This window comes from Mustela nigripes, chromosome 7 (genome assembly GCF_022355385.1).
Source record: "Mustela nigripes isolate SB6536 chromosome 7, MUSNIG.SB6536, whole genome shotgun sequence".
In the NCBI taxonomy this organism is placed as follows: Eukaryota; Metazoa; Chordata; class Mammalia; order Carnivora; family Mustelidae; genus Mustela; species Mustela nigripes.
Window position 1 is genome coordinate 129605960 of NC_081563.1, and position 25465 is coordinate 129631424.

The following is a 25465-nucleotide window of genomic DNA, read 5'->3' on the forward strand; positions in this document are numbered from 1 at the left end:
TATTGCAGAAACTAGCCCAGACCAGATACTGATTGTAATGTCTTTATATTCACTACTGAATCTCAGTGCCTAGCACATGGGAGGTGGCTTATAACGTCTTTTCAGTGGATAAATGAACAAGATACTCATTTGTCTAAAATGTCTAGTGTCTCCCAACTTCCTCAGCCTCGAGGCTCCAGGTAATAAGTCCCTAATTTTCCAACCCTATCTTCCACTTTCCCAATATTCACTCTAGTCCGGCCCACTGTCTTTTAAAAACCTCAAACTTGTTTCTGCCTCAGGGCCTTTGCACTTGCCATCCAGTCTGCCAGCCTCTTCCCCCAGCTGGCTCCATCTTCTCCCACAGGTTTCAGGTTAAATGTCCCTCCTTGGAGAGACCCTCGCTGACCACCCTGCCAAACCTACCCCACCCTGCTTTTCCAATATGATACATTATTTTTTATTTTCTTCACAAATCACCATCTGAATGTACATGTGCATTTATTTATGTTTATTGTCTCCTCGGGAGGTCAACTCCACCAGGGTTAAGTCCTTGTCTGTTTGTTGACTGCTGTGTGCCCCAGTGTCCAGGTCAGAGCCCGGCACATGCCAAGAACATCTGCTGAAGGAATTCACTAATAGGGATCTGCCTTCATCACTCTACCCTCATGATCTCCTGCAGGAAGAACATTCCTCATCCAGCCGTGGGTCCCCTCCAAAAGTGTCTGGAGCAGAAGGCAACATTGATTCACTGTGTCAGGTGACAAAGCTCCCATTCTGAGCCCAAGACGGGAAGCGGGGAGCTAGGAATGGGATAGGGGTGGGGCCTTACCTTCCAGGATCCTTAACCACCCCCTTCCCCACCAGCCAACCAGGAAACACGAGGCAGCCGAGGATAAGTAGACTCTTGCTGCTTTGTTATAAATATATTATGTACATCCAAAACATGACATTAAAATATTACTCCGTGTTACAGAAAAGATATTAAGGCTTTCTATTATTTACATTAAACAAGCAAGCACCTTTAAAAAAAAAAAACAAAACCAAACCAAAACAAAAAAGCCCCTTCCTTCCTTCTCGGACATCCCCCTAGCCAGAGGGGACTCTGTATCCCCTTCCCAAAGACCAGGACCCTTTGCAGGGGCTGCGCTCTGTGAACACATCCTCTGATTAGAAGTATCAGCTCTGGCTGCAATCCCATGGGCAGCTGGGGAGGGGACAGGGGGAGGAGGTCCAGGCTTGGGCAGGGGATTCCTGCCTCTTCTGGCTGGCTGCCCTCAGACGCTTGCTGCACTTGGGCCATCCTTGGGTGGACAGGCCAGGCCGAAGGTGGTGCCTGGGGCAGCTCCTAGACCGCTGGGGCAAACAAGACAGAGAAGACAGTTCCATGGCCCCAGTGCCACCCACGGTGAAGGGCCGCCCAGTGAGGCGGGGGTCCTGGAGGAGGACAGGGAGTGGGTGAGCTCCCCCTCTACCCAAGGAATGGCTGGCAGGGTGGAGCTCCTTTTTCTGCAGAGGCAGGCTTGGAGACAGAGCAGCTCAGGTGGCTGGGGAGGGGCCCAGGAAAGAAAATGAAAAAAAAAAAAGGAAATGAAAAATCAGTGGCTCAAGTATTCTGTGTCACAAGGGGTGGGCTGGGGGGTGCCCGGGCCCAGCCCAGGAGGCGTCCTCTCCATCTGGAGGGGTCAGCACGAGGAGGCTGGAGTTTGGCAGATGGCTTCGGTTTGGGGGGGCTGGGGAAGGTTGGCAATAAGGTGGCAGGCTCGGAGGAGCTATTTGATCTTCTGGGCCCATTTCATGTCATCTGCCCGAGGCTTCTCGCCGGTCAGGCCCTGGATGAGGTCCTCCAAGCGTCGCCAGAAGCCTATCTTCTCCAGAGGGTAGTTGAGCCAACCTGCAGTGGAAAGAGGGCACCGGAGGGTTGAGCAGCAGTCGAGGAGATGGAAGGAAAGGGCTGGCTTTGCCTGGGGCAGGAACACTTAGGAGTAAGTCTGCACAGGGCGGGGGACAAGGGCTGACCAAGGAGTCTGGGGATGGGGACCTCCCACTAATGGGCTTCGGGGCTGCTCAGACATACCTTTCTCCTCTCACTCATTCACTTTCTTACCCTGTGCTTAGTATGTGCCACGCACAGGGGCAGCGTTTCTTATCACTGGGCTCACCTGCCACCTCTTCCAGGAAGCCTTCCTTGACACATCACCCTCTTTTGTTTTGTTATAGCTTTTATGATAACCTATAACCGTTCTCCACCTTCTAATTCACTACCTTTCCATGTTGTGTTGGTTTTTCTCTGCAACTCCCAACTAGAATGTCCTGCTCCACACAGCAGGACATTTCCACTGGGGATCCCACTGGCGCAGAGTAGATGCTCCAGAAATGCTGCTTACAATCCCACTTTCTATTACAGCACCCCCGCCGCCCCCGATCATGAGGTAGGTACTATTCATCCCATTTTCCAGATGTGAAGACTGGCTTGGAGTGGAGTCTCCCGAGTGGGCGGCCAAACCAGGAGGGATCCTAGGCCTGGCTGAGCAGTGACCTGATCTCAACAGTCTAAATTCTAACCCTTCCCCCTGCCCTTAAAGAACATGACTTTCAGACATACAAAACAATATTTCTTGTGGTTCTCTGCTCTGCCTCCAGAAAGACAATGCCCCCTGCTCCCTATGCAAACCAGGAGCTGTGCGTGATCCGGGCCCTCTGATAGAGCAAGCACCTGGCGCCTGCCACAGTGCCATTCACAGCCCAGCAGGGGAAGGTGGCACCTAAGGAGGGGGCTGTGGGCCCCATCTTGTGGGGAGAAAAAGGACACCCAGTCAGGTCTGTGAGACTCATAAGAGCCAATGCCGGCCTGACTTGCTGTCAGATGCTGAGAGCAGCTCTGCCACATCTAAGTTGGACGCCAGCTGGCCCCGGCAAACCAGCTCCGTTTACCTTTGGTACCAGTCCGTGAACAACCAATGGCATGTGGATCTCCTGACTGTTCCTCAACCACACCAGGCATGCTCCTGCCTCGGGGCCTTTGCACTTGCTGTTCTGGTCTGTCCTGACTTGGCGGTCAGGTCCCTCTCACACTTGTTTTTGGATTCCTCACCTCCTTCTACGAACAGCTACTTCTGCTTCCTCACTCCATGACTCTCTGCCCTTCACCTTGCTCTGCCCCCCATAGTGGGGGCATTTCTCTTGTCTAGACTCAGTCATCTCCCCTCTCCTCTGCCGCCAATGCCCTTCGCTCCAGCCACACGAACCACTTTGCCGTTCCTCAAACCAACCAGGCATCTGCGTTCTTCCTTCAGGCACTTTGTACCTGCTGCTCTCTGTGGCTTGGCGTGCTCTTCCTTCAGATCTGCATTGTTTTGTCCCCCAGCTCAAATGTCACCTCTCAGGGAGCCCTCACCGCCTTCTCTCAAGGGTGAAGGCCCCCACTTCCTTCTCCTACCCTTTGCTTTGTTCTGCTCCAGAGCAGCTGGCATGGTTAAATGTACTACTTACGTACGGTCTGGCATGTCCCCTATGAGCATGGGAACCCACCAAGGCAGGGACTTGTGTCTGTGTCTGTTTAGTGCTGTGTTCTAAGCCCAGGACAGTGTGGGGCACACAGTGGGTGCTCAGCAAGTATTTGCTGGCTGGCTGGCTGGAATCCCAGCCCACGAGGTGGGAGAGGGGAGTGGGGAAGGTTGGCTCCTTTGCACTGCCGTGTCCTCTGCACCTAGACTGCTCGGCACATAGTAGGTCTGTGCGTGTTGTAAGAGCAAGTTCCTGCTGGACAAGGATTCCAGCACCTCCTCTTGTGACCTCTGCCCTACTGACCCCGAGGAGGAAGCCACAGAGAGGTGGGGGGTGGGGATGGCCTATTCCAGGTCACCCTGCAGCCGCACCTGTGGTGATGCAGAAGTAGGTCTCATGGGGGGAGACATGGTGGATGCGGTGGTGTTTGCGTGGCAGGATGATATGCCAGTCCTGCAGGAGGGTGACCCAGCGTGGCAGCCCAAAGTACGTGTGGGACCACTTGTGGATCTGGTTGGTGAAGGTGCCGAAGATGATCAGGCAGAAGACGAAGCACTCCCAGGGGTACTGCGGCTCCAGGGCTTCTGCAGGGCAGGGAGAAGGGGGTGCACACAGGGCCATTGAGTGGTCACAGGGCGGGGCCACCACCAGCCTGGCCCTTACCGCTTGCCCTGGGGCAGCTCCCTGGCCTCTCCCCGCCCCCCTGCCCCTGCCAATGGTCTCAGGCAAGTTCAGATTCCCCTCTGGGCCTCAGTCTTTTCTTCTGCTCAGTGGGCAGATAATGGAGTCAGTGGATGAACCATTACAGATGTGGGCTCTGGAGTCAGGCAGGGCCGGCTTCAGGTCCGTGCTCTGACATTTCTTGGCTATATGAGCTTGGGTCAGTGCCTCTGCCTCTTTGAGTCTCAACCTTGTCATCAGTAAAATGGGAGTAAGTCTTTGTCCAGGTTCCCTAGAAGCAGAGCCTGAGACACGGGTTCACATGCTCAGAATTTATATGAGGAGGAATGGGGGAGGCGTCCTCTGTTCAGAAAAACATCTGAGGGGGTAAGGGAAGCAGGGGAAGAGCTAAGCAGTGTTGGGGTTAGGGGAATCTTGTCTCAGCCTGATCCTGGGGGGCAGCTCTGGAGAGTTAATGGCTTCATAGAGTTGGTCTCACCCAGAGGTGAGAGGACTGGTCTTCTGTAGGTTTTTCCTGTCACTTTAGGCTTAGGCTTTATTTATTTTTATTTTTAAAAGATTTTTATTTTATTTTATTTTATTTGACAGACAGAGATCACAAGTAGGCAGAGAGGCAGGCAGAGAGAGAGGAGGGGAAGCAGGCTCCCCACTGAGCAAAGAGCCTGATGCGGGGCTCGATCCCAGGACCCTGAGATCGTGACCTGAGCCGAAGGCAGAGGCTTTAACCCACTGAGCCACCCAGGCGCCCCATAGGCTTAGGCTTCAGACTTATCCCGAGGGGAGAGGTGGGACCTGCTCTGGCAGTTCTCAGAAGGGCCAGCTGGGAGCAACCACCACTGATGGCAACTGGGGGATGGGCGCCTGCCCGTGTAAGAGGATACGGGTGGGCACTGCAGCGGCCACTGTACCACAGAAACTCCTCACATCTACCCACAGGGGGAGGGGTTGCTCCAAGGATGCACAAGGTGTCAAATTGTTAGAACAAGACCGGGCACAGGAAAGTACTTACCACCGCCGCCCACCCCGCCCACCTGACAGATAACTGCCGCTCACTGAGGTGAAAATGACTTTCTTTCTTCCCCCAAACAGGCAGGGAGAGATCAGAACTCAGAACTTCCCGAGTTCATAGGCTGTATTCTAATTACTAAGCCAAGGCAGCCAAGCCAGCGGCCCTCAGGGCCTGGCAGGCCACGCCCAGGAGCAAGGTGGGCAGGGGTCGGGCAGCAGGGGGTCATGGGGACCGTCTAAAGATGGCGGCCACGGCTCCTGCCCCGTGAAGCCAAATGGGAACAAGGACCCAGGATGGCCAGAGCAGATTGTCCAAGAGAAGCTGGGCAGCTGGCGCACTCACCGGGGCTCTGGGTGCGGAACTTGTAGGCCATGTTCAGCAGGGGCAGCAGGGTCACCAGGCAGTTGTCGCCGTTGGTCTCGATGAAGTCGTGTCGGGTGATGGCTGTGGGGTCGATGTGATGCTCTCGGAAGGGTCGAATGAAAGCCTGGGGTGGGGGTGGGGGTGGGGGCCAGAGAAGGGACAGATGGGACCAGTTGGCCTGTGGCGGCCAGCGCCTCTCCACTACCTCCTGGGCACACCAGACTCAGGCTCGCCTCCTGGCCTTTGGGATGCCAGAACATTCCACCATGCTGCCGACGTGGAGCCCACCCGGCCTTCAGGGTCCAGGCCTAAACAGCTTTGGCAGAAGACAGTCCTAATGACTTGGCCGGGACCCCAGGATGGTGCTCAGTCCCCCCCTCAGAGGTGGGAGGGGAGATGCAGACGATCTCCACCCTTCTGCCCCACTCTGATACAGCTGAGGACGGCTCTCACAGTGGCAGGAAGGCCTCCCTTCTTTTTCTCCCCCACGGCCACGCCCCTCCTGGTAACTGTCTCCTCATCTTCCTCTTGTATCGGTACATGCTGTTCCGATGGGGCTGACTAACCAACCAACCAACTAACTAACTAATTAACCCCCTAGTTCAAAGTGAGCACGCGATCCTGGCCCGGCCAATCTGAGCATTTCTCTGCCACGGTGCAGGACAGGGATGGGCATGTGACCTCCGCTGGGCCAGTGGGAGGGAGCCATGGGACTTTGGCTCTAACTGTGGGAAAGGAGAGTTCTTCCGCCTACAGGGCCACACTGGTAGGATGAAGGAAAAGCCTAGGTGACAATGAAGCCAACAGAGAGTAAAGCGGAGGGAGACGTGGAGAGAGAATCATGAGAACATGGTATGACTGGACTGCTGGGTTTGTCCTACTGGACCCGGCAACGCTTTCCCTGGGTTCTACTCTACTGTTCAGTTACATGAATGACGACCTTTGGTTAAGCCAGCTTGTACTGGACTTTGTCACAACCAAAGGAACCTGACAGAAGGTTAAGTTCAATTAAAGAAACAGGGACACCAGGGCTGGCAAAGGAGAACAAGATGTGGCCCCCAAATTCAGGGGGCTCAAAGCTTTCTGACTATCCCAGGCTTCATGCTTTTGCTTCCAGAAAATCCCAGAGGGTTCTCTAGTCTGTTCTTGTCCCAGAAGAGGGACATGGGGTCAGACTGGAACGATGGTTTCTGTCTTTCAAACAGGGAAATGGGAGGCTCTGAGAGGGAGGGGGCTCACCCACGGTCAGACAGCCCAACCCCTTGCTAGGTGGCAGGGCTGGGGCAACGGTACGTACCTTCCCCACGATGGGCAGCTCCACAGAGCCCCAAGTGTCAGCTCCCCAGTGCACCAGGCCAGACAAGAAGTCAGCAATGAGAGCTCCTGCAACTGTGGACAAGAGGAGGGTGAGGTAGGGGTGGGGGACCCCAAGGGACAGTCCTGCCCTCCACCCCACAGTAGGGAGCCCCTGTTCACTCGCCTGCTTGCTCACTCACTCATTTGTTATAGGGGATGATGTCCCTTCTCTACCTGGGTTGCCTTTTTCCCTCTGAATGGAGCCTTAGGTGTAACACTCTTGTCCCTTTACTTGCTCTGCCCGGGGATATGTGGGGACTCATTTGCTCGGTGAGTCTGGAGGACATAAACTGGGCATGAGCAGATCAACTCAACTTTTCCCTGTTAGGAGCTGACTGTGCGCTTCTCTCTGGCCCCAGGCACTACAGACGGAAGCCTGCTCTGTTCCAGCGCTGCCAGTGACTAGACGGAAGTATCCTTCTGGGGTCTGGTGTTGGGAAGCCACGCCTTCCTCTCCAATCTGGCTTTTCTGGCAGCCTTTTCCTTGACTTTGTTCTCAATGTGTTTGGAACTGGACTGGGGTTCCCTCAAAGACCCCAACACCGTTCACTCACTTGAGGGCTCAGTATAATACAGAGGTTAAGGGCTGTCAGATCTGGACTTAAATCCTAGCTGTCTCTCACTAGCTGTGTGATGTTGAGCATGATGCTGAACCTCTCTGTGTCCTAGTTTCCTCTAGGTGGATGGGAATGGTCATCACCAAAAAAAAAAAAAAAAAAAAAAAAAAAAAAAAAATGCAGCTGTCATTTATTGAGCACTTTCGGTACTAGGCACAAGCTCTTTGCATGTTGATCTCAGTGGGGTCCCACAGTCTGTTCCAAGTTGGTACCATCCTCACGCTCTCCTTACAGAGGCGGAAATGGGAGGCCTGCAGAACAGAAGGGACTAGGCAGAGGCCACAAAGATGGCAAGTGGCACAGAGGGGCTCTTAACTTGTCTTGAGGTCCAAATCTACTTCCCCTGCACACGGGGGGAAACCGAGGCAGGTTGGCCCACTGCCTGTACAAGGGAGCACCCCAGTGCCGTCCCCCATTACTCCCCCTGCTCACTGCCATCTCAGCCCTCCTGGCTTATTCCCTCTCCCCCTGCATCTCTCACACGCCTCTGCATCTCTCTCTCTCTTTGCATTTGCTGTTCCCTCTGCCTGGAATGTTCCTTCCCCAGGTGTGGTGCAGCACACTCCTTCACTTCCTCCAGGGCTTTGTCAAACATCTGCTGGAGACATCTGATCTAAAATTATCACCACCCCCAGCTTCCAGCATCTCCTGTCTCCTTTCTTTCTTTCCAAGCACTTATCCTCTGTTTGCTCATGGTCTCCCTCGCTCAAGAATGTCAACTCCACAAAGGCAAGGGTTTTAGACTTTAATTGTTTATGGCTTCGTCCCAGTTCCTGGCCCTTAGTAGGGGGTTCAGTAAACATTCCGGGAATGAATCAGTGCAAACCCACTAACTACAGTGGTTGGCACACAGCAAGCAGATCAATCATTCTTCAATCATTTTGTCTATCAAGCACCATTTGGGGAGGACCTACTGTGTGCTAAGCTCTAGAGCCAGGGACGCAGCAGACACTGAGCTCACTGTCCCCTGGAGCAGGGCGATAGGAGGGGGTGGGGGCAAGCTGTGAACCATGCAGGCCACAAATGCAGTTTCGAGTACAAACCCTTCCCCTCCTCCTCCCCAGGCCGGTTCTTCCTGTGAAATCTGAGACACACCAGGAACCTTTTAGGGATTCTCTGAGTTCTGCTGGGGTCCCTACCTCCTTGGTGACAGGGGACCAGGGCCTTGGGACACTGTGGAGGCTGCAGAAAAACCCCTAGGTGCCGTCCAGGCTGGGCAGTCCTGCTCCTCGAGGACACCTGGGCTAGGGGAGTGGGCTTTTTTTTTTTTTTTCTTCCCCTTTAAAATTTTATTTAGGGCTAGGGGCACCTGGGTGGCTCAATTGTTAAGTGTCTGCCTTTGGCTCAGGTCATGATCCCAGAATCCTAGGATCGAGCCCAGCATCAGGCTCCCTGCTCAGCAGGAAGCCTGCTTCTCCCTCTCGCACTCCCCATGCTTGTGTTCCCTCTCTTGCTGTCTGTCAAATAAATAAATAAAATCTTAAAAAAAAAAAAAAAGACTTTATTTAGGGCCGCCTGGGTAGCTCAGGCAGTTGGGTGACTGCCTTCAGCTCAGGTCATGGCCCGAGGGTCTTGCTCCCTGCTCGGTGGGGAGTCTGCCTCCCCCTCTTCCTCTTTCTCCCACCCCCCCACCTTGAGCTCTCTCTCTCTCTCTCAAATAAATAAAATCTTTATTTATTTTTTAATTTCATTCATTTATTTGCGAGTGAGGGAGAGAGCACCAGTGGTGGCGGGGGGAGGAGCAGGCAGAAGGAGAAGGAGAAGCAGACTCCCTGCTGAGCACAGAGCAGGACTCGGGAGGCTTGATTCCAGCACTCCGGGATCATGGCCTGAGCTAAAGGCAGTCGCTTCACCGACTGAGCCACCCAGGTGGCCCCAAGCCAAGGGCTTCTGCCCTTGCTGCTCCCCTATGTCATACTCCATCTCTCCCTGAAGATCCCCAGCAAGGTGGGGGGGGGCTAGTCCTCCTGGGCTCGGGGCAAACATCACCCCAGACTCCTGGCTAAAGCCACCCTCCCAGGCAGGTGCTGGGTCACACCGCCCCGCTTTATCTGCCACAGCACATCCTTTTTCCTGCTGAGCCATATTCCATAGTTGGGATGCGCCATGGGGCATTTTTAGCTGCTGGACATCTGGGTGGTTTCCAGGTGCAGCTGCTAGGAGTCGAGGCTGTGAACATTCACACGCAAGCCTGTGGGCAGACACATGCCTGCACTGCCTCGGGGGCTGAGACGCCAGCTACGTATTTGTTCTCACTCACAACATTTATGGAGCACTTACAGGTGCCAGGCCTTGTGCCAGCACCTTAAATGTTTTATCTCTCTTAATCCCTAAACTGGACCAAGGCTAGTCCTAAGCCGGTTACACATCTTATCTCCTTAATCGTTGTAAGCATTTAATCCTTACAGATGACAAGAATGATAATAATGAAAATAAGAGAAAAACAATATTTATGATAGTGGCTACCACTTACAGAGCTCTCCCTGTGTGCCAGGCCCTGTATCAAAGATGTTAAAAATGGGGGTGCCTGGGTGGCTCAGTGGGTTAATAAGCGTCTGCCTTCAGCTCAGGTCATGATCTCAGGGTCCTGGGATCGAGCCCCGCATTGGGCTCTCTGCTTCTCCCTCTCCCTCTGCTCCTCCCCACTGCGTGTATGTGGGCTCTCTCATTCCCATCGAGGGACATCCTATGAGATACCAGGGCTCCTCAATACTGTCAAGGTCACCAAAAACGAGGAAAGCCTGAGAAACTGTTACAACCAAGAGGACCCTAAAGGAACATGATACATAAATGTGAGTGGGATCCTAGATGGGATCCTGGAACAGAAAAAGGCCACATTGGGTCGAAACTAAGGAAATTGGAATAAGCAATGGACTTTAATTCATAATAAATGTATCCGTATTGGTATCTTGACTGTAACAAATGTACAGACACTAATGTAAAATAGAAGATGTTAACAGTAAGGGCAACTGGGGCCAGGGGCTGTGTGGGAACTCTACGTACTCCCTGCTCATTTTCTGTAAATCTAAAACTATTAGTAAATAAGCTCTGTTTTTGAAAAACTGCATCATCTTAGTTTACGTCCACAGCGATAGGGCCCAACCCATCCTGACTTTTCCAGACTCGGAAGGAAAGGGCGGTTGGGGCTGCAGGTGAGTAGCCAGGGACGATCGTGAGGGCAGCTCCCAGTGATGCTGAGCCTTCAGATCCCGGTCTGCGGAATGGGGACGTTCATAGCACTTACTTTCCTTAAGCACAATCAGTTGATGAACTGGGCTGATGCTCGTAAAGTCAGTCGCTGGGACATGGTTAACGCTCCCAGGAGTGGCCCTAGTTAGTAGCTTAGGTGTTACCCCCCTCCCCAGGCCTCAGTCTTGTCATCTGTCAAATGACCAGCACCTGGCCTTGGCAGGCTCCCAGGCAGGGAGGGATGTGTGCTTTGGATAGATGTCAGGAATTGCTTTTGGAGAGGAACACACCCCATCCTTAGGCTCTGTGAGCTCCGGGTCTGTGCAAGAGGCTGTTTCAAGAGCAGTGACTCCAGGACTCCTGGCCTGCTGCCTGAAGAGGCTGTGATGGGGGCAGGGGTGGTGAGGCAAACACACAGGGCATCTTTGTCCCAGTGTAGGAGGCAGTAGCTGGAGCTGGCTCCTTCTGGGGGCAGCTTGGGGCTGGTCAGCATCCCATGTGCAGGACACTGGAATAGGGTACAGGACTCATTCTGGGCTACCCTGACCCACCGGGTGGGGACTGCATGTGGCCACAGGTCAGCCAGCTGTGCCTGGTTAGTCCCCTCCAATTTCAAGGCCTGGCATGGAGACAGGGAGAGCAGCTAAGACAGATGTGGTCACACCTGGGTGGCTCAATTGCTTAAGTGTCTGCTTTTGGCTCAGGTCATGATTCCCGCATCCTGGGATCCAGCCTGCACCAGCCTCCTTGCTCAGCAGGAAGCCTGCTTCTCCCTCTGCCTGCCACTCCCCTGCCCGCTCTCTCTCCTGCTGACAAATAAATAAAATCTTTTTTTTTTTTTAAAGATTTTATTTATTTATTTGACAGAGAGATCACAAGTAGGCAGAGAGGCAGGCAGAGAGAGAGGAGGAAGCAGGCTCCCCGCTGAGCAGAGAGTCCGATGTGGGGGCTCGATCCCAGGACCCTGGGATCATGACCTGAGCTGAAGGCAGAGGCTTTAACCCATTGAGCCACCAGGTGCCCCCAAATAAATAAAATCTTAAAAAAAAAAAAAAAAGAAAAAGAAAAAAGAAAAACACCATCAGCTGAAGGCAGGCTGCTCCACAGGGGCCTGGGCCAAATCCTGCCTTCACAAATCCCGGCTTCATCACCTTTTCCCAGGTTTCAGCTTGACTCCTCACCTGACCTGAGGCTGGGTAACCTCTGACTTCAACATCAGTCCTTGCATTCACTGTGCTCCCTTGCCTAGAACGCCCTCCCCTCTACTAGTCCGCCAGAAACTCCTACTCAGTCCTCAAGGGCCAGCTCTCTAGCGCCCACGCTCAGCAAACAGCTCAAGGCTCCCAGGGACGATCATTTGTTCACGCTTCTGCTGAGAATAATACTGTCCTTGTCAAGGTCCCTGATGGCCTCCATGTGGCCAAATCCGGTGGTCCCCTTGCTGCCCCATCCTGCTGGTTCGCTCCGCAGCCGCTCCTAGTGGACCCCCAAATCTTCTGGAGACACATTCTCCTCCTGCCTTCTGTAATCCCGCCCACCCCTTGGCTGGCTCTTCTTCCTCCCCCGCCAGCCTGGAGGCACCAGGGCCTTGGGCCTCTTCTCGGCCTGTACCAGCCCCTGGGGGCACTCCGCCAGCATCTGAGCTTCAGACACCTCTTCTACTGCGAGGACCCCCCCGATTTCTATCCCTGGCCCCCTTCCTGGACTCCAGACGCCGATTTCCAACTTTGTGCTTGGCACCTCGCCCGGGGCTCTCAGGCAGGCAGCTCAAGCATCTCCCCCCAAGCTGCCTCTTCCCACCTCTGTTAATGGCCCTTCCATCCAAGCCTGAGAATTACCACCGACAGGCCCTCCTCACCTCTACCACCGAGCTGACGGGGCCCTCTGGCTGCTCGCCTCACACAGCTTGCTGGAAATCTGATGGTTTTTCACCACCTCCACTGCCCTACCTGGTCTGGGCCACCACGCTCGCCTCTCTCCAGCCCTCCCGCCCCCATCCGTCCTCCCTGTAGCTCATCAGTGGCCCCTCATGGCCCACCGAACAAAACTCCAAGTCTAGACCACAGTCCTGCTGTCTACACCCCCCTCCTCCACCTCTCTGAGCTGCCACCAACTACTTTTCCTCAGATCAGCCTTCTCCAGCCACATTGGCTTCCTGTCGGTTCCCTGGACACACACCAGCCTCTGGGCCTTTGCACCTGCTGTTCCCTGCGACCCCTCCCCCAGATATTTATCTAATCTCCTCCCTCACCTCCTTCAGGTCTCCCAGCAAATGCCACTTTTCCAGAAAGGCCTTCACTGCCTGTTTTCTTATCTTCGTTTTGCTTCCCAGCATTGCATCATCGGCCCGTGTTTATTAACTGGGCACCTTTTCATGCTTCCGCCTCTCCTGGTTTCCAGGGCCTGCCAGAGGCACTGGAGCCTCTGGGGAGATAGCGCTGGGCCAGAGGTAGGCTCTGCAGACTGGCATGGTGCCTAGCCTCCTGCGTGTTAACACACAAATCAGGGTGGCTACTTAAATCGATTAGGGACTGTGCAAACATCACTATCAGGAGATTGTCTACTCTTATCGCCCAGAGGCAAAGGTGTGGGATGGGGGAACTGGTGTCACCTGTGGTGACTGGACAGCCAGAGAGCTCCTGAGCCAGGGACTGGAAGCTCTGATCCCAACCAGGGAAAGGAGGTGGTGACCTGCCTGGGACACACACCAGGGCTCCAACATGTTCTCTTCCAGGTACTAACTGCAGGCTGGATGGCCCCGCTGGGAGAGGCTGTGGCTTGAGTACAGGGCATGTCTGGGCAAATGACCCCAGACTCGGTGGCGGCCCAGGGGAGGGCCAACTGGCAAGCAAAGAATTGAGTTAAAAGCGCCCAGTGTGCGGCTCGGTGCACAGTAGGCCCTTGGGAAATATCCACTGCCGAGCACAGTGGTACGTCGGGGGCTGCCTCTCCACCTCTGCTCTGTCACTGGTCCCTTGGCAGCTACATGCAGCTGCACTTTGGCCTCGGGACAGCCCGAGTTGGCAGGTACCCCGAGCAGCCCCAGCATAGAAATGTTGAAAACAAGGCTCAGAGATGCAAGCACAAGCACACCCGCCCAAAGCCCCACAGCCACAGGGCAGGAGAGCTGGGACTGGAACCCAGGGCCTGCTCCTAACCACCCCCAGATGGGGCAACAGGGCTCACGCCGGCCACATTCCTGCCCCTGAAGGCAGTGCTTGGAGGCAGAGAGGCTGCAGGGGAGATCCCTCTCACCCCGGGGCAAAGGGGACATGTGTGGCTCCCAAGGGGGACCCAGGCTCCCCGGCACCGGATGGGTTAACTCCCTCTCCCCCAGCTGGCCCAGCCCCCCTGCCCCCCTACACAGGCCCACCCTACGGCACACCCAGATGGCTCCGTTAGCCAGCCTGAGCACTATTGGCTTAGGCGGCCAGAGTGTTTTTAATGAGATTGCAGGAGCTGAACACTTGGGGAGGGCCAGGAGGACGGACCGAGGGCACAGCTGCCGCCTCTGCCTGGGCACCCGGGGCAGGGAGGGGAGGAGAGCCTGAGTTCGAGGGCAGAGGGGAGGCCAGAGTGCAGACAGGAAGGAAAGGAGTCCCCCCGGGACTTGGGAGTGGAGACGGCGAGTGGAGAACTAGGTTATGCTTCTGGCTTGAGGTGTGACACCGGCTGGCCCTTCTTTGGGCTTCAGTTTGTTCGTCTGGAAAGTGAGGACAAGTGTGGCATCTGACTCCCCAGCTGTGGACAGGGGAGGCCTGACCAGTGGGAAGCATGGGCAGGTTCTGTAAGTTGCGGCTGCTCATTCCTTTGTTCCCTGATTCAGTAAGTATTTATCGAGTACCTACTGTGTGCCAGGCCTCCTGCTTGGGGCTGAGCCTGCAGCAGGGAACACACAAGAATGTCCGCTCTCGGGGATCTGAGATTTGAGTGGAGGGAGACAGGTACTGAGCAAATAAGTACACTGTATAATGGATTATGTCGAGGGGATGGTGTATGGTAGGGCTTCTATTTTTGAAGGGTATCAGGGAGAGCTTCCCTGAGGAGGTGATCTCTGAGTAGAGACCTGGATGAGGAAGTGAACCAGGTAGGTGTCTATGGGAAGAGAGTTCCAGGCACAGGAACAGCATGTGCAAAGGCCCTGAGATATGAGTATGTCCAAAAGTGCATAGGGGAGACACAATGAGGCGGTCTGTGTAGAGGGAGCAGGATACCCCAGAGAAGAGCAGAGGGAGATGGTGTCTGAGGAGGAACTGGGACCAGGCGGTACTGAGGAGTCGGTATTTTATTCTGTGTATACAGAGAACCGGGGGTGTAGCGTGACTTTACTGATGATCTAATGGGATCCTTCCGGCTACCAGTGAGTATGGACAGTGCGGGCAAAGGGGAAGGCTGGGGACCGGGGAAGAGGCTCCCACAAAAGTCCGGGCAGGAGAGGCCAGTGGCTGGACCAGAGCAAGGAGAGTGGAGATGGAAGGTAATGTTTGGATTCTGGGTACATTTTGAAAATAGAGCCAAGGGGCGCCTGGGTGGCTCAGTCAGTGAAGCGTCTTCCTTCAGCTTAGGTTGTGATCTCGGGGTCCTGGAATCAAGCCCCACATTGCTTTGATTGCTCAGTGGGGAGCCTGCTTCCTCCCTCCTGCTTCCCACTTGTGCTCTCTTTTACTCTCTCACTCTCAAATAAATAAAATCATTAAAAGGAAGGAAGGAAGGAGAGCCGAGGGCATTTGCTGAGGGTCTCGATGTGGAACGGAAGACAAAGAGAGGAACTGAGGCCGATGCCCAGGGTTTTGGCCCAAGTAAGAGGAGGAACGGAGGTGTCACCGAGACAGAGGTGGGGTTCCCATGGCATGTCCTTGGTTCACATGTGCACATGGGCATGTGCACAGCAGGTGGGTCCCTGACCCCTGGGGACCCCAGGCACTCACCGACACCCAGCATGACGAGGGGCGTGTGCTCCCAGCGGGCCAGCAGCAGCAGGTGGACCAAGTTGTGGGCGATGAGGCTGAAGCACAGGACCACGCAGCACCACTCCTGGAAGCGCTTGCCTGCGGGGACAGGAGGCCGGGGGTGAGCGCAGCCTGGGTGGCAAAGGCCACGGGGCTGTGGACTGAAGCCAGACAGAGCCGGACCTGTATGAGCTCTCCTGCCACAGTCACAGAGCCTGACGCACCAAGCACAGGCTGAACGTAGGCGCTGCTGGGAATAAAAGATTTCACAGATGAGGTCACTGTGGCCCAGAGAAGGGGAAGAGTCTGCCCAAGGCACCGGCCCACAAAGCTGGCCTTGCACAGGCCAATTCTTTGGTGGAGGGGACCAGAACTTGTCTCCTGGGCCCTTGTGGGCTCTGTGTGGACACGCTCCAGGGAAATTTAATGAGCTTTTTCTGACACCATGGCATCACTTCTCCCCTTTTGTACGTAATTACTTGGAGATGGAGGCCACCAACACCTTTTAACCCCAGAGGATCAGATCCTGCCCAACGTCCACCAAGCAAGGGGTCCAACGAGTCACAGGGTTTAGGAGAAATGGGCCTGGTTATCACTTCTAGGGCTCCTGCTGGGAGCAGGGGGGGTCTGGGGGCATGACACAGGAGAGGAGGGGCCAGGCACGTGACATGGGGTAAGGTGCGCTGCGCGGGGGCCGTGGAGTGCGGCCCCCATGCCCTGCGTGAAGGAGGGTCACTAATGGGCAGCCCCCCGCCAGGTGGGAGTATGGGCCCAGAGTGCCCGAGCTCCTAATTCCCAAGAGAAGCCAGAAATGAGGACATGGGTGTGAAATCTTTTTAAATTTCCTGCCACATATTTTTAAAAGGCATGTGAGCTCAGACAAGCAATTCACTCACTGCAGCCCCGTCTGTGGGGTCTTTTGGGGGGTCTCAACACTGCAAGTGGCCAAAGCCCGGGGGATCAGCCAAATTAATTTGGTCTGCCGCATCCTTGCAGCCAGCAAAAAATGCCCAGGCGGCTGTCTATATGTGGACATGGAGGATGTCAGGACATACTGTTGAATGCAAGACAGTCAAGGGCTAACCAGCAGCCATTTATGCAAGAAAAGAAAAAGCTACCTCATCAAGACTGGCTTTCACTTACTCCCCTTGGGATTTTGTGTTTGTGAATGCACTCCCCTATCAAAAATCTTTTGTAATTGTAAATTAAAATTAAAAAAAAAAAAAAAAAGGAAGGAAAACATTGTGTGGGCGGTACAGACTGTGCTCTAGGACCCCTAGGGATATTGTTTTCCCAGGCGGCTGGTCCCAAGGGCATGGAAGACCCTTAATGATAATAATTTTCTTATCATCAGTGTTTAACATCTACTAAGCAGTGGCTCTGTGCCAGGTACCTGCTGAGGTGATGCCATTTTGCAGGTGAGAGATCAGAGGGTCAGAGTGGTCCCAAGGAAGGAACGTAAGGCTGTCCGGCTAGTCAGCTATCGACTAGGACCCTATGGCCGGGCAGGTCCTTGTGAGTGATTAACAACTGAAGGGGACACGGCAGAGAGAGAGGGTTCTTCCTGTGTCTTTCCTTTCTTAATGCTTGCTATTCCCTTCACTCCCTTCTGACCCGGAGAGACTCTGGCAATGGCCTTGCAGACCTTGGCCTGGAGCCTCCACCTCCAGGAGGCTATCCATGATGCTTCCTCGGACTCTTGGACTCTCCCGGCATAGGGCTGCCCCTATGACATCCACCCTCCCCGACCCGAATGTGAACTCAGGAGGCCCAGGACCATGTCTGGCTTGCTCACCAAGGCCCTGGCACAGAGCTGATACTCACTAAATGCCTGTGGAATGAACGAATATCTAACAGAATCTTAGAGGACAACTGCCAGGCTTTGTCTCTGGGTGCCCTTCACCGAAGCACCTTAGAAGAGACTATCAGGCATTCCACTGCTCCTGGAGGGAAAAAGGCTCAGAGAGAGAGAAGGGCCTTGGCCAGGCCATACAAAAGCAGGCTGAGCCTGGGGCCAGAATCAGAACAGCGGCCCTCCCCTCACCCTGTGCAAAGACCGAGGGTCAGAGAGGAGAAGGAACATGCCCAGGGTGGCACCCCCTTGGCCCCCTTCTCGTACAGATGAGGACACTGAGGCACAGCGAGGGCGAGGACCTGACAGCAGTCCCACAGCAGCAGAAGTAGCCTGGAACCTCTCGCATCCCAATTCTTAGTGGCCACTTCCCTTGGGCCACGTGACCCTGTTGCTCCAGCGGCCCCTACCTGGGGTCACTGTAATCTGGCCCAGCGCAGCCTTCCCCTTTCTGGTTCCTGTTTGTGGCCCGGGCCCGAGACTCAGAAGCAGAAGCCCGCAGGGGGCAGGTGGAAGGGGTGAGGAGAAGGGGATTCGTCCACACCAGCCTGCCCGCCCCCGCCCCGGACTGCAGGGACAGCAACACAATGGAGTACCAGTAACAATGGCCGACACGCGCCCTGGCTAGGCCGGGGTGCCGGGGCAGCCTACGTTAGAGATGCTGCAGACCAGTGCCCTCCAGCTCTCGGCTTAAAAGAAAGAAAGAAAGAAAAGCTACATTAAGAAAAAAAAATCACCTACAATTTCTGATTTCCTGCTTCCCTTGTGAACACAAGGCTCTGGGCAGCCCAGGCCTGAGTAGCAGGGGCTGCCCACCCCCATCGGAAGGGGGCAAGAGCTCCTGGTTTGGCTCAGTCTCTTCTCTTTTCCTGGGGCCTCCTATTGGGTGGCTTCCTTTGGGGGCCTTTTTGACCCGGAGACCAGGTCACTCCCTCAAGTCTCAGTGCTTCCAGGGATGAGCTATGTAATCTCACTTCCCAGGTGAGGATACTGAGGGTAAAAATTTTCAGTGGGTAAAACTTTTCGGAGGGTAAAAAAAATCTTCATTTTCAGCGGGTGAAAAAACTAGTCCAAAGTCACAGCACGGACAGCCAGCCTGGCAGGGCCTGCACGGCGAGGGGGTGTAAGCAGCATCGCTATTCAGATGGGTAGACTGAGGTCCAGGGGGAGAGAAGGGCTTTGGTTAGGACACAAGTGCTCGGGCCACCTCTGGCAGAGTGCTGGGCCCTGTTTTCCTGAGCCAGCCCCTGGCCTGGCCAGGGTCCATGATCTGGGCTCCGGGTTATGGCAGTGAATGCCCGTTGGCCTGTTGCGTGTGGTGGCTGTGGACAGCTGGGAGGAGCAGGGGAGGCCAGGCGCCAGGCCTCGGCCATCTTTGCTTTCCTGGGAGCAGGCCTCGGCGGCCAAGGGCTTGGCATCAGGCCCGACTCTCCTCGCTTCAGTCAGACAAGCCCTGAATAACCTGCGCTTTGGATGGCCCTTGGCGTCGGGTTGGTGCGGGGACAGAAGGTAGAGAAAAGGCAGGAACCGGAGAGAGACAAGAGGAAGAGACAGAGGCCAACAGATGCGAGAGAACAGGAATCAGAGACACAGAGAGACAGGAAGAGAGGAAAAACAGAGACGTGGAGAGATGATAGGGAGACAAAGAGAAAAAAGACAAAAGAGTGTAGCCAGAGAGGAGAGACAAAGTGGAAAAAGAACGAGACTGAGGGAGAGAGAGAGAAAACTCAGCCCAGAGTGGCAGGGACCAGGCCCGGCTTGGGAAGGGGCCCCGGGTCTCTGGCTTCCGTCAGGCCCATTTGGGGGGACTGAATCTCTGCTCTGGCCCCAGGCTAAGAGATCCTGTATCCCCCAGGGCCAGAAGTACGTGTAGTGAGCCAGGGTGGTGTGACCCCTGAGGGCCCACCCCTGGAGCCCGGAGCCCCTGAGATGTAGCACACCCACAACCAGGTTTCCGTGGGTACCTGCTGGGAAGCTGTGCGAAGCCTTACCCCCAGGCTTGCCCACGAGGCCTGCCAAGCCTGCCAGGTCCTTCACAAATCCTGGCACAGGGCAGGCTGCTGCGTGAACCCCGAGCCCGGAATGCAGTGGGCTAGGGGACCCTCCATGACTCCCAGGACTCGCAGGACCAGGCCCCCGCTTCTTGGCCAGACACTCGGGGCCCACAGGATAGGGCCGTCCCACCACCCAGTGCCGCCCCAATCAGACTACTCACAGTTCCCCGCAGACACCAGGCCCACTCGCTCTGCCGCCGGCCCTGCACACATGCTGCTCCACTGACCTGGAACACCAGGCCCCTCCTGCACACCCACCCTGGGCTGGCTCCCTTCCACAGTGAAGACTAAGAACATGGAACTTAGAACATCCCCCCTCCCTCCATCAGTGTTCTGGTTCTAGCCCCGCAGCTGAATGGCTGTGTGACTGTGGCCAAGGCTCTCCTCTTTGCTAAGCCTCAGGAAACGTCTTCGGGATGGACAGGGGCCCATGAAGTGCCAGGCAAATCAAACCCAAGCAGTCCTGGCCTTGCGGACCTTGCCCTCTGGGAGGGGCAGAGGCAGGCTTGATCCTACACGGGACAAGCATTACGAAGAACACATGTAGGGGCTGGGCCATGAGGAGGCTACAGGAGGTGGTGGGGGGGGGGGAAGCCTCGGTTTCCTCCCCTAAAAAATGCAGTTAGCACTGAGGGCACACCTGAGACAGTTGTAGTGAGGACGAAACGAGATCCCATGAAGGAAACGTCCAGCACGAGCAGTGCTAAAGAAATCTCAATTATGGGCACCTGGGTGGCTCAGTGGGTTAAGCCACTGCCTTTGGCTCAGGTCATGATCTCAGGGTCCTGGGATCGAGTCCTGCATCGGGCTCTCTGCTCGGCAGGGAGCCTGCTTCCCTCTCTCTCTCTCTCTGCCTGCCTCTCCGTCTACTTGTGATCTCTATCAAATAAAGAAATAAAATCTTTAAAAAAAAAAAAGAAAAGAAATCTCAATTATGTCAACTGCCTTATTATTGCTGCCAACTGTCACATTGCCAGTCCATCTCTGGCCCCAAGAATATCAAGAATTCAGTCCTGGAACCCAGAAGCTTCTCCTACTCTCTCCTTGCTCATTTTTCCCCAGCCCATGGGACTCTTTGGTGTTCTACAACAACTCTGGGCATGCTCCCACCTCAGGGCCTTTGCACTTGCTGGGTCCTTGGTCTGGACCAATCCCTCCTCAAGTATCTTCAGGCCTCCCTCTCTTCACGGCTGTGTTCAAATATGACTGATTCAGTGAAGCCTTAACTGGCCCCTCTAAAATGTTACTGCCCCCAACAACATTTCACTTCCCCCTTTCCTGCTATATAATTTCTCCATAATGCTTGCCACCACAGGGCAAGGGATCTCTTCTCCTTATTTACTGGGCTTAGTAAAATGCCAGTTCTATTTTTTCTGTCTTATTCACTGCTTTGCCCTCAGGGCCTAGAATGGAGACCGGGACAAAGATGCTCCAGACGAGACGTAATGAGCCTGGTCCCTCTTTTTTTTTTTTTTTTTTTTAAAGATTTTATTTATTCATTTGACAGAGAGAGAAAGAGAGAGAACAAGTGGGCAGAGAGGCAGGCAGAGAGAGAGGGGGAAGCAGGTTCCTGGCTGAGCAGAGAGTCTGATGCCGGGCTCAATCCCAGGACCCTGAGATCATGACCTGAGCTGAAGGCAGAGGCTTAACCCACTGAGCCACCCAGGTGCCCCAAGCCTGGTTCCTCATTTCGTAAGTCAGGTCCAGAGAAGGTCAAGGTACTTCTGCAAGGCCACACAGGAAAGGAAGAGAGACAGAGGGAGGGAGATCTAGGACATTTGGAGAAACCAGTCTGACCAGTCTCCTGCTTCTCCACTCCTCACTCTTCACCACCTGGCCTCCTTCCAGCTCTGAGTCAAGAGGAGAAAAGGCCTTTACTGAAGATTTGGGGGCATCTGGAGGCTTGTCTGTACTCTCAGAGCCCTGCATGGCTGTTCTTCAGAGGGTGAAGGGCATTTGGGGGAAATCAGAACCAGACAAAAATGCAATCATCAGCGGAATGGAGAAAGGGTCAGTCTCTTGGGGGAGCTCAGAATCCCTGAGTATGATCTGGCTGAAAGTGGGTAGGGTTTACTCAGGTGGGCAGAGCGGGACACCAAAGGAATCCTTACCCTGAGTCTCAGATGGTGAGTCTGGACAAGAGAGTGCAACCCCTTACTTCAAGACTCACAGGAAACACCAGCCTATTGGGGGAGCATCAAAGTGGACGACCTCATTTCCTCTTCCCCAAACACTACCTGAGGAACAGGTAAACTTTACTTAATGTCCATTTTGGAGATGAGAAAACTGAGGCTCAGAGAGGGAAAGTGGTTTGGCCAGGGTCACACAGTAAGAAGCAGTCAGGATGCCAAGCCCAGACTGTCCCAGGGAGTGCAGGAGGTTTTAGGTCCATAGGCTAGGTGCTTTGGGAACAAGCTAAAGAAACTACGGTATCATGTGCCCCGTACCCAAGTCACTAAAACAAACAAACAAACAAACAAAAACACAACCACACCCAGAGCATGGAATTGCAAGTCCAGAAAGGGCCTCTGGTGATCTAGGTCTCAACAAGAAAGCAAATGCCCCAAGGTCACACAGCCAGCAATGGCAGAGATGGTATGCAAACCCAGGCCAGTCACGGTAGAAAGCCAAAGGTGGTAGTGGAACCATGCCCACCCCAGGCAAGGGCTGTGCATGGTGGCTGTCCCCTGGCAAAAGATGTCAGAATGTTTGACAAACAAAGCTTGGTGTGATGGCGACATCGGGGTGGAGAGGCCTCCTGCGGCTCCCAGTCACCTGACTCTGGAGTTCTCCAAGGCACTTCCTTAACCCCTGGGGGCAGCACACACCCCCCCTTCCCGGCCCCGCAGTGAGATTCCCTGGGCTCTACTGGAAGTCAGAGAAGAGTGGTGGAGCCGGTGCTTGCTGGAGCATAAATGGTAGGCACAGCGGGAAGGAGCCAGGGCAGAACAGGCGGCAAAGGTCTCTAAACTGCTGTGGGTTTTAGAGAATGGAGGGGGCTGATGCCTGCAATGGGAAAGGGGCAAGGGCTGGACTTGGGGCTTGCAGATGGGAGGAGCTTAAGCTGGAAGACTTACAGTGCCCTCACCACTCGGGATACCGGGATACCGGAATAGAGAGCGGAGGCTCCGCTCTGCTGGGGGAGGGGATGGTCTGTGGCCACTGAAGCTCAGAATAGGGCTTGGGGGAAGGGCGGCGTCTGGGGCGCTAGGTAGCCGGGAGTCCCTAAGTTGCGGTTCCTAGAGCAGAGAGGCTGACGTGCCCAGATTTGGTGGGTGAGGTCACTGTTTGCTGCCCAGGCCCTGGCTGGGGCACAGATGGGGCCCTAGGGTGTGAATTCCGGATCTGAGGAATCTGGGATGGGATGTGACTTATAAGAGGCCGGGGTGGGGGGGGGGGGGGGCGGTTAGAGGGAGTGGCAGTGCAGGCAGCTGACCGGCTGCCTAGGATGGGGGTCCCCAAGTCTAGGGGCGCTCTTTGCAGCCGCGGATGCTTTGAGGCTAGGATCCGGATCTGGGGGTCCGATGGGAGCTCTGTATGTGGCCCGGGGAGCTGATACGGCAGTTCCTTGATACAGGGATTGTCTGTGCATCTAGAAAGCCCCGTGCCCGGAGCTGTGCCTGGAGCTTGGAAGGGGCCCTGGGGTGGGGTCCGGGACTTGGGAACACTATGTGCAAGTTTAGGAGCCAAGGCTGGAGTTCTACATCAGGGCCCGAGGCTGGGATTCCGATCTGGGGAGCCCGGGGTCGCTGTCCGAAGCCCGGGCTGGTGACTGCAGGCCCGGAGTGGGGGGGAGGCGGAGGTCTTACCTGGAGAATAGAGCGCGGCCAGTTCGCGGGCCCCGGCGTGCTGCGCGCCCCAGCGCCGGCAATACGCCGCCTCATCCTCGTCGAGCTCCGGCTGCTGACCCGGCCCGTCCTCGGCGCCCGCCATGGCCACTCGCCCGGCCCGCCCGGTGCGCTCTGCTAGCAGCGGCGGCGGCGGCGGCGGCAGGGCCGCGGAACCGCGGCGAGATCACGCCGCCCAATGACCGCTCAGCGCCGGGCGCGGCGGAGGCGCCGGCGGGGGCCTCGCCCGGCCGCGCGTCACAGCCAATCGGGGACCGCGCCGGGGCCGAGGTGGCCAATCAGCGGCCTCCGAGCCGCAGCCAACCGCGGTGCTCGGGAGGCAGGAGCGCAGCTGGACGCAGCTGGGCACGGAAGCGTGGGGCGGCGGCGAGTCCCTCCCGGCAGCGATCCGCCCCCGGCCGGAGCCCCTTGCCTGTCCCGCGGAAACCGCGGGCGCGGCAGCACCCCCGTCGCGCTCGGTTTACCGGCCTGTGTAATGGGCCGAGGTCGTGCGCCGCCGGACCCAGAAACGGGCGTTTCTTCAGCATGCACTGTCAAGCGGCTCCTGTGTGCAAGGAGCGCGAGTGGGGGGCGCTGGGCCGGGGTCAGGGAGCCCGCGCTTGGTGGACACTTCGAGCAGGGCTCCCTGGCTGGGGCCCTCTCCGCCTGGGCTAGCTTCTAGAGCCCTACCGCGTGCAGAGGTGACGAGGACCGTGCGTACACCTACTGTCTGCCCGCAGGTGTTGAGCGCCTGGGGAGGAGAGCCGTCGTCGAGCCTGACTCCCAGGACCTGCTGTTCTCCCGAGGGAGAGCACAGTACACGGATGAGAATGACCTTAAGCGTCCCTATTCGATTTGGTGAGCGCTTAGTATCTGTTAGACGCCGGGCCAAGAACTCGTCAACAGCCTTTCATTGACTCCTAATAACCAGTGATGTTGCCGCCTCAGAGTCCCCTCCTGACTTCCCTGCTCAAAGTTGCTCCCTCCTCCGGTCACTGTGACATCATCAAGTTTTGTCTTGACAGCGCTTGTCACGGGCAATGAACTTGCAGTTCATGTGCCACCCACCAGAAAACCGGTTCCCGAGGGCCAGGGTTTGCTTTGTTCACAGCCGAATCCCCATGTCTGGATCGGCATAGGGCACGCGGTGGAAGCTCAGTAAATGCTTGCTGAGTGAATTAAGGCTCAGCCCAATGCTTTCATTCAAATCCTTTGCCCATTGAAGAATTGGATTATTTGCCTTTTTATTGTTGAATTGTAAGAGTTCTTTATGTGCTCTGGACACTGGACTCTTATCAGATACACGATTTGCAAGTATTGTTTCTCATTTTGTTTGTTGTGTTTTCACTGCTTGCATAATGTCTTTTGATGCACAAAAATGTTTTTACTTTTAAAAAGATGTTTTTACTTTCAATAAAGTCCAGTTTCTGTGTTTTTTCTTTCTGTGTGCCCTAGGTGTTATATTTCCATATTCTTTTTTTTTAACAACATCATCATATTCCATTGTGTGGCTGGGCCATAATTCATTTAACTAGTTGCCTATTGAATGGACAATGGAATGGAATGCCTATTGTTTCTGTCTTTAGATTTTGTCAACTATTTATGCAACGTCACTGTTGCATGTGAAGGTAGATCAAGATGACACACTCTTGAACTGGGATCACTGTGATAAAGTTAAATGTCTTTGTCATTTTAGCAGATATAGAACAACCATCATTAGGTAGGTGGATACTGGGATTAGAATCACATGCTAGGGTGCTTGGGTGGCTCAGTGGGTTAAGCCTCTGCCTTCAGCTCAGGTCATGATCTCAGGGTCCTGGGATCGAGCCCTGTGTCGGGCTCCCTGCTGGGCTTTCCGCCTCTCTGCCTACTTGTGATCCCTCTCTCTGTCAAATAAATAAATATATTTAAAAGAAAAAAGAATCACATGCTAATTTATACTCCCACAGCTGTGTTCAAGAGAGCTTGTTTCCCACAGCCTTGCCAACAGAGTGGGGCTTTTTACGTCAGATTAAAGATTCAGCCCTTCAATTACACTAAGCACATTTCAATAGTCACCTGTGGCAGGTGACAAGTGAATTG

At 55.0% G+C, this 25465-nt stretch overlaps 1 protein-coding gene and 1 long non-coding RNA gene across 3 annotated transcripts; one reads left to right on the forward strand and one right to left on the reverse strand.

Moving 5' to 3' along the window:
• Positions 1–874: 874 nt before the first annotated feature.
• Positions 875–23539, reverse strand: PEDS1 (plasmanylethanolamine desaturase 1). 2 transcript variants are annotated; one of them, XM_059407218.1, is made up of 6 exons: positions 23366–23539; positions 15630–15749; positions 6837–6928; positions 5519–5663; positions 3858–4070; positions 875–1873 (listed from the first exon to the last, which is right to left on the reverse strand). In XM_059407218.1, the coding sequence occupies exons 1-6, from the start codon at positions 23487–23489 to the stop codon at positions 1752–1754; spliced, it is 816 nt and encodes a 271-aa protein (XP_059263201.1). In that variant the 5' UTR covers positions 23490–23539; the 3' UTR covers positions 875–1751. The 2 variants fall into 2 exon arrangements, with proteins under 2 accessions (XP_059263201.1, XP_059263200.1); XM_059407217.1 differs by lacking the exon at positions 23366–23539 and adding an exon at positions 19718–19882.
• LOC132022020 (uncharacterized) lies at positions 22213–24818 on the forward strand. The gene is made up of 2 exons (XR_009405490.1): positions 22213–22474; positions 24124–24818. It is a non-coding gene; the product is annotated as an uncharacterized LOC132022020 (long non-coding RNA).
• The last annotated feature ends 647 nt before the right edge of the window (positions 24819–25465 follow it).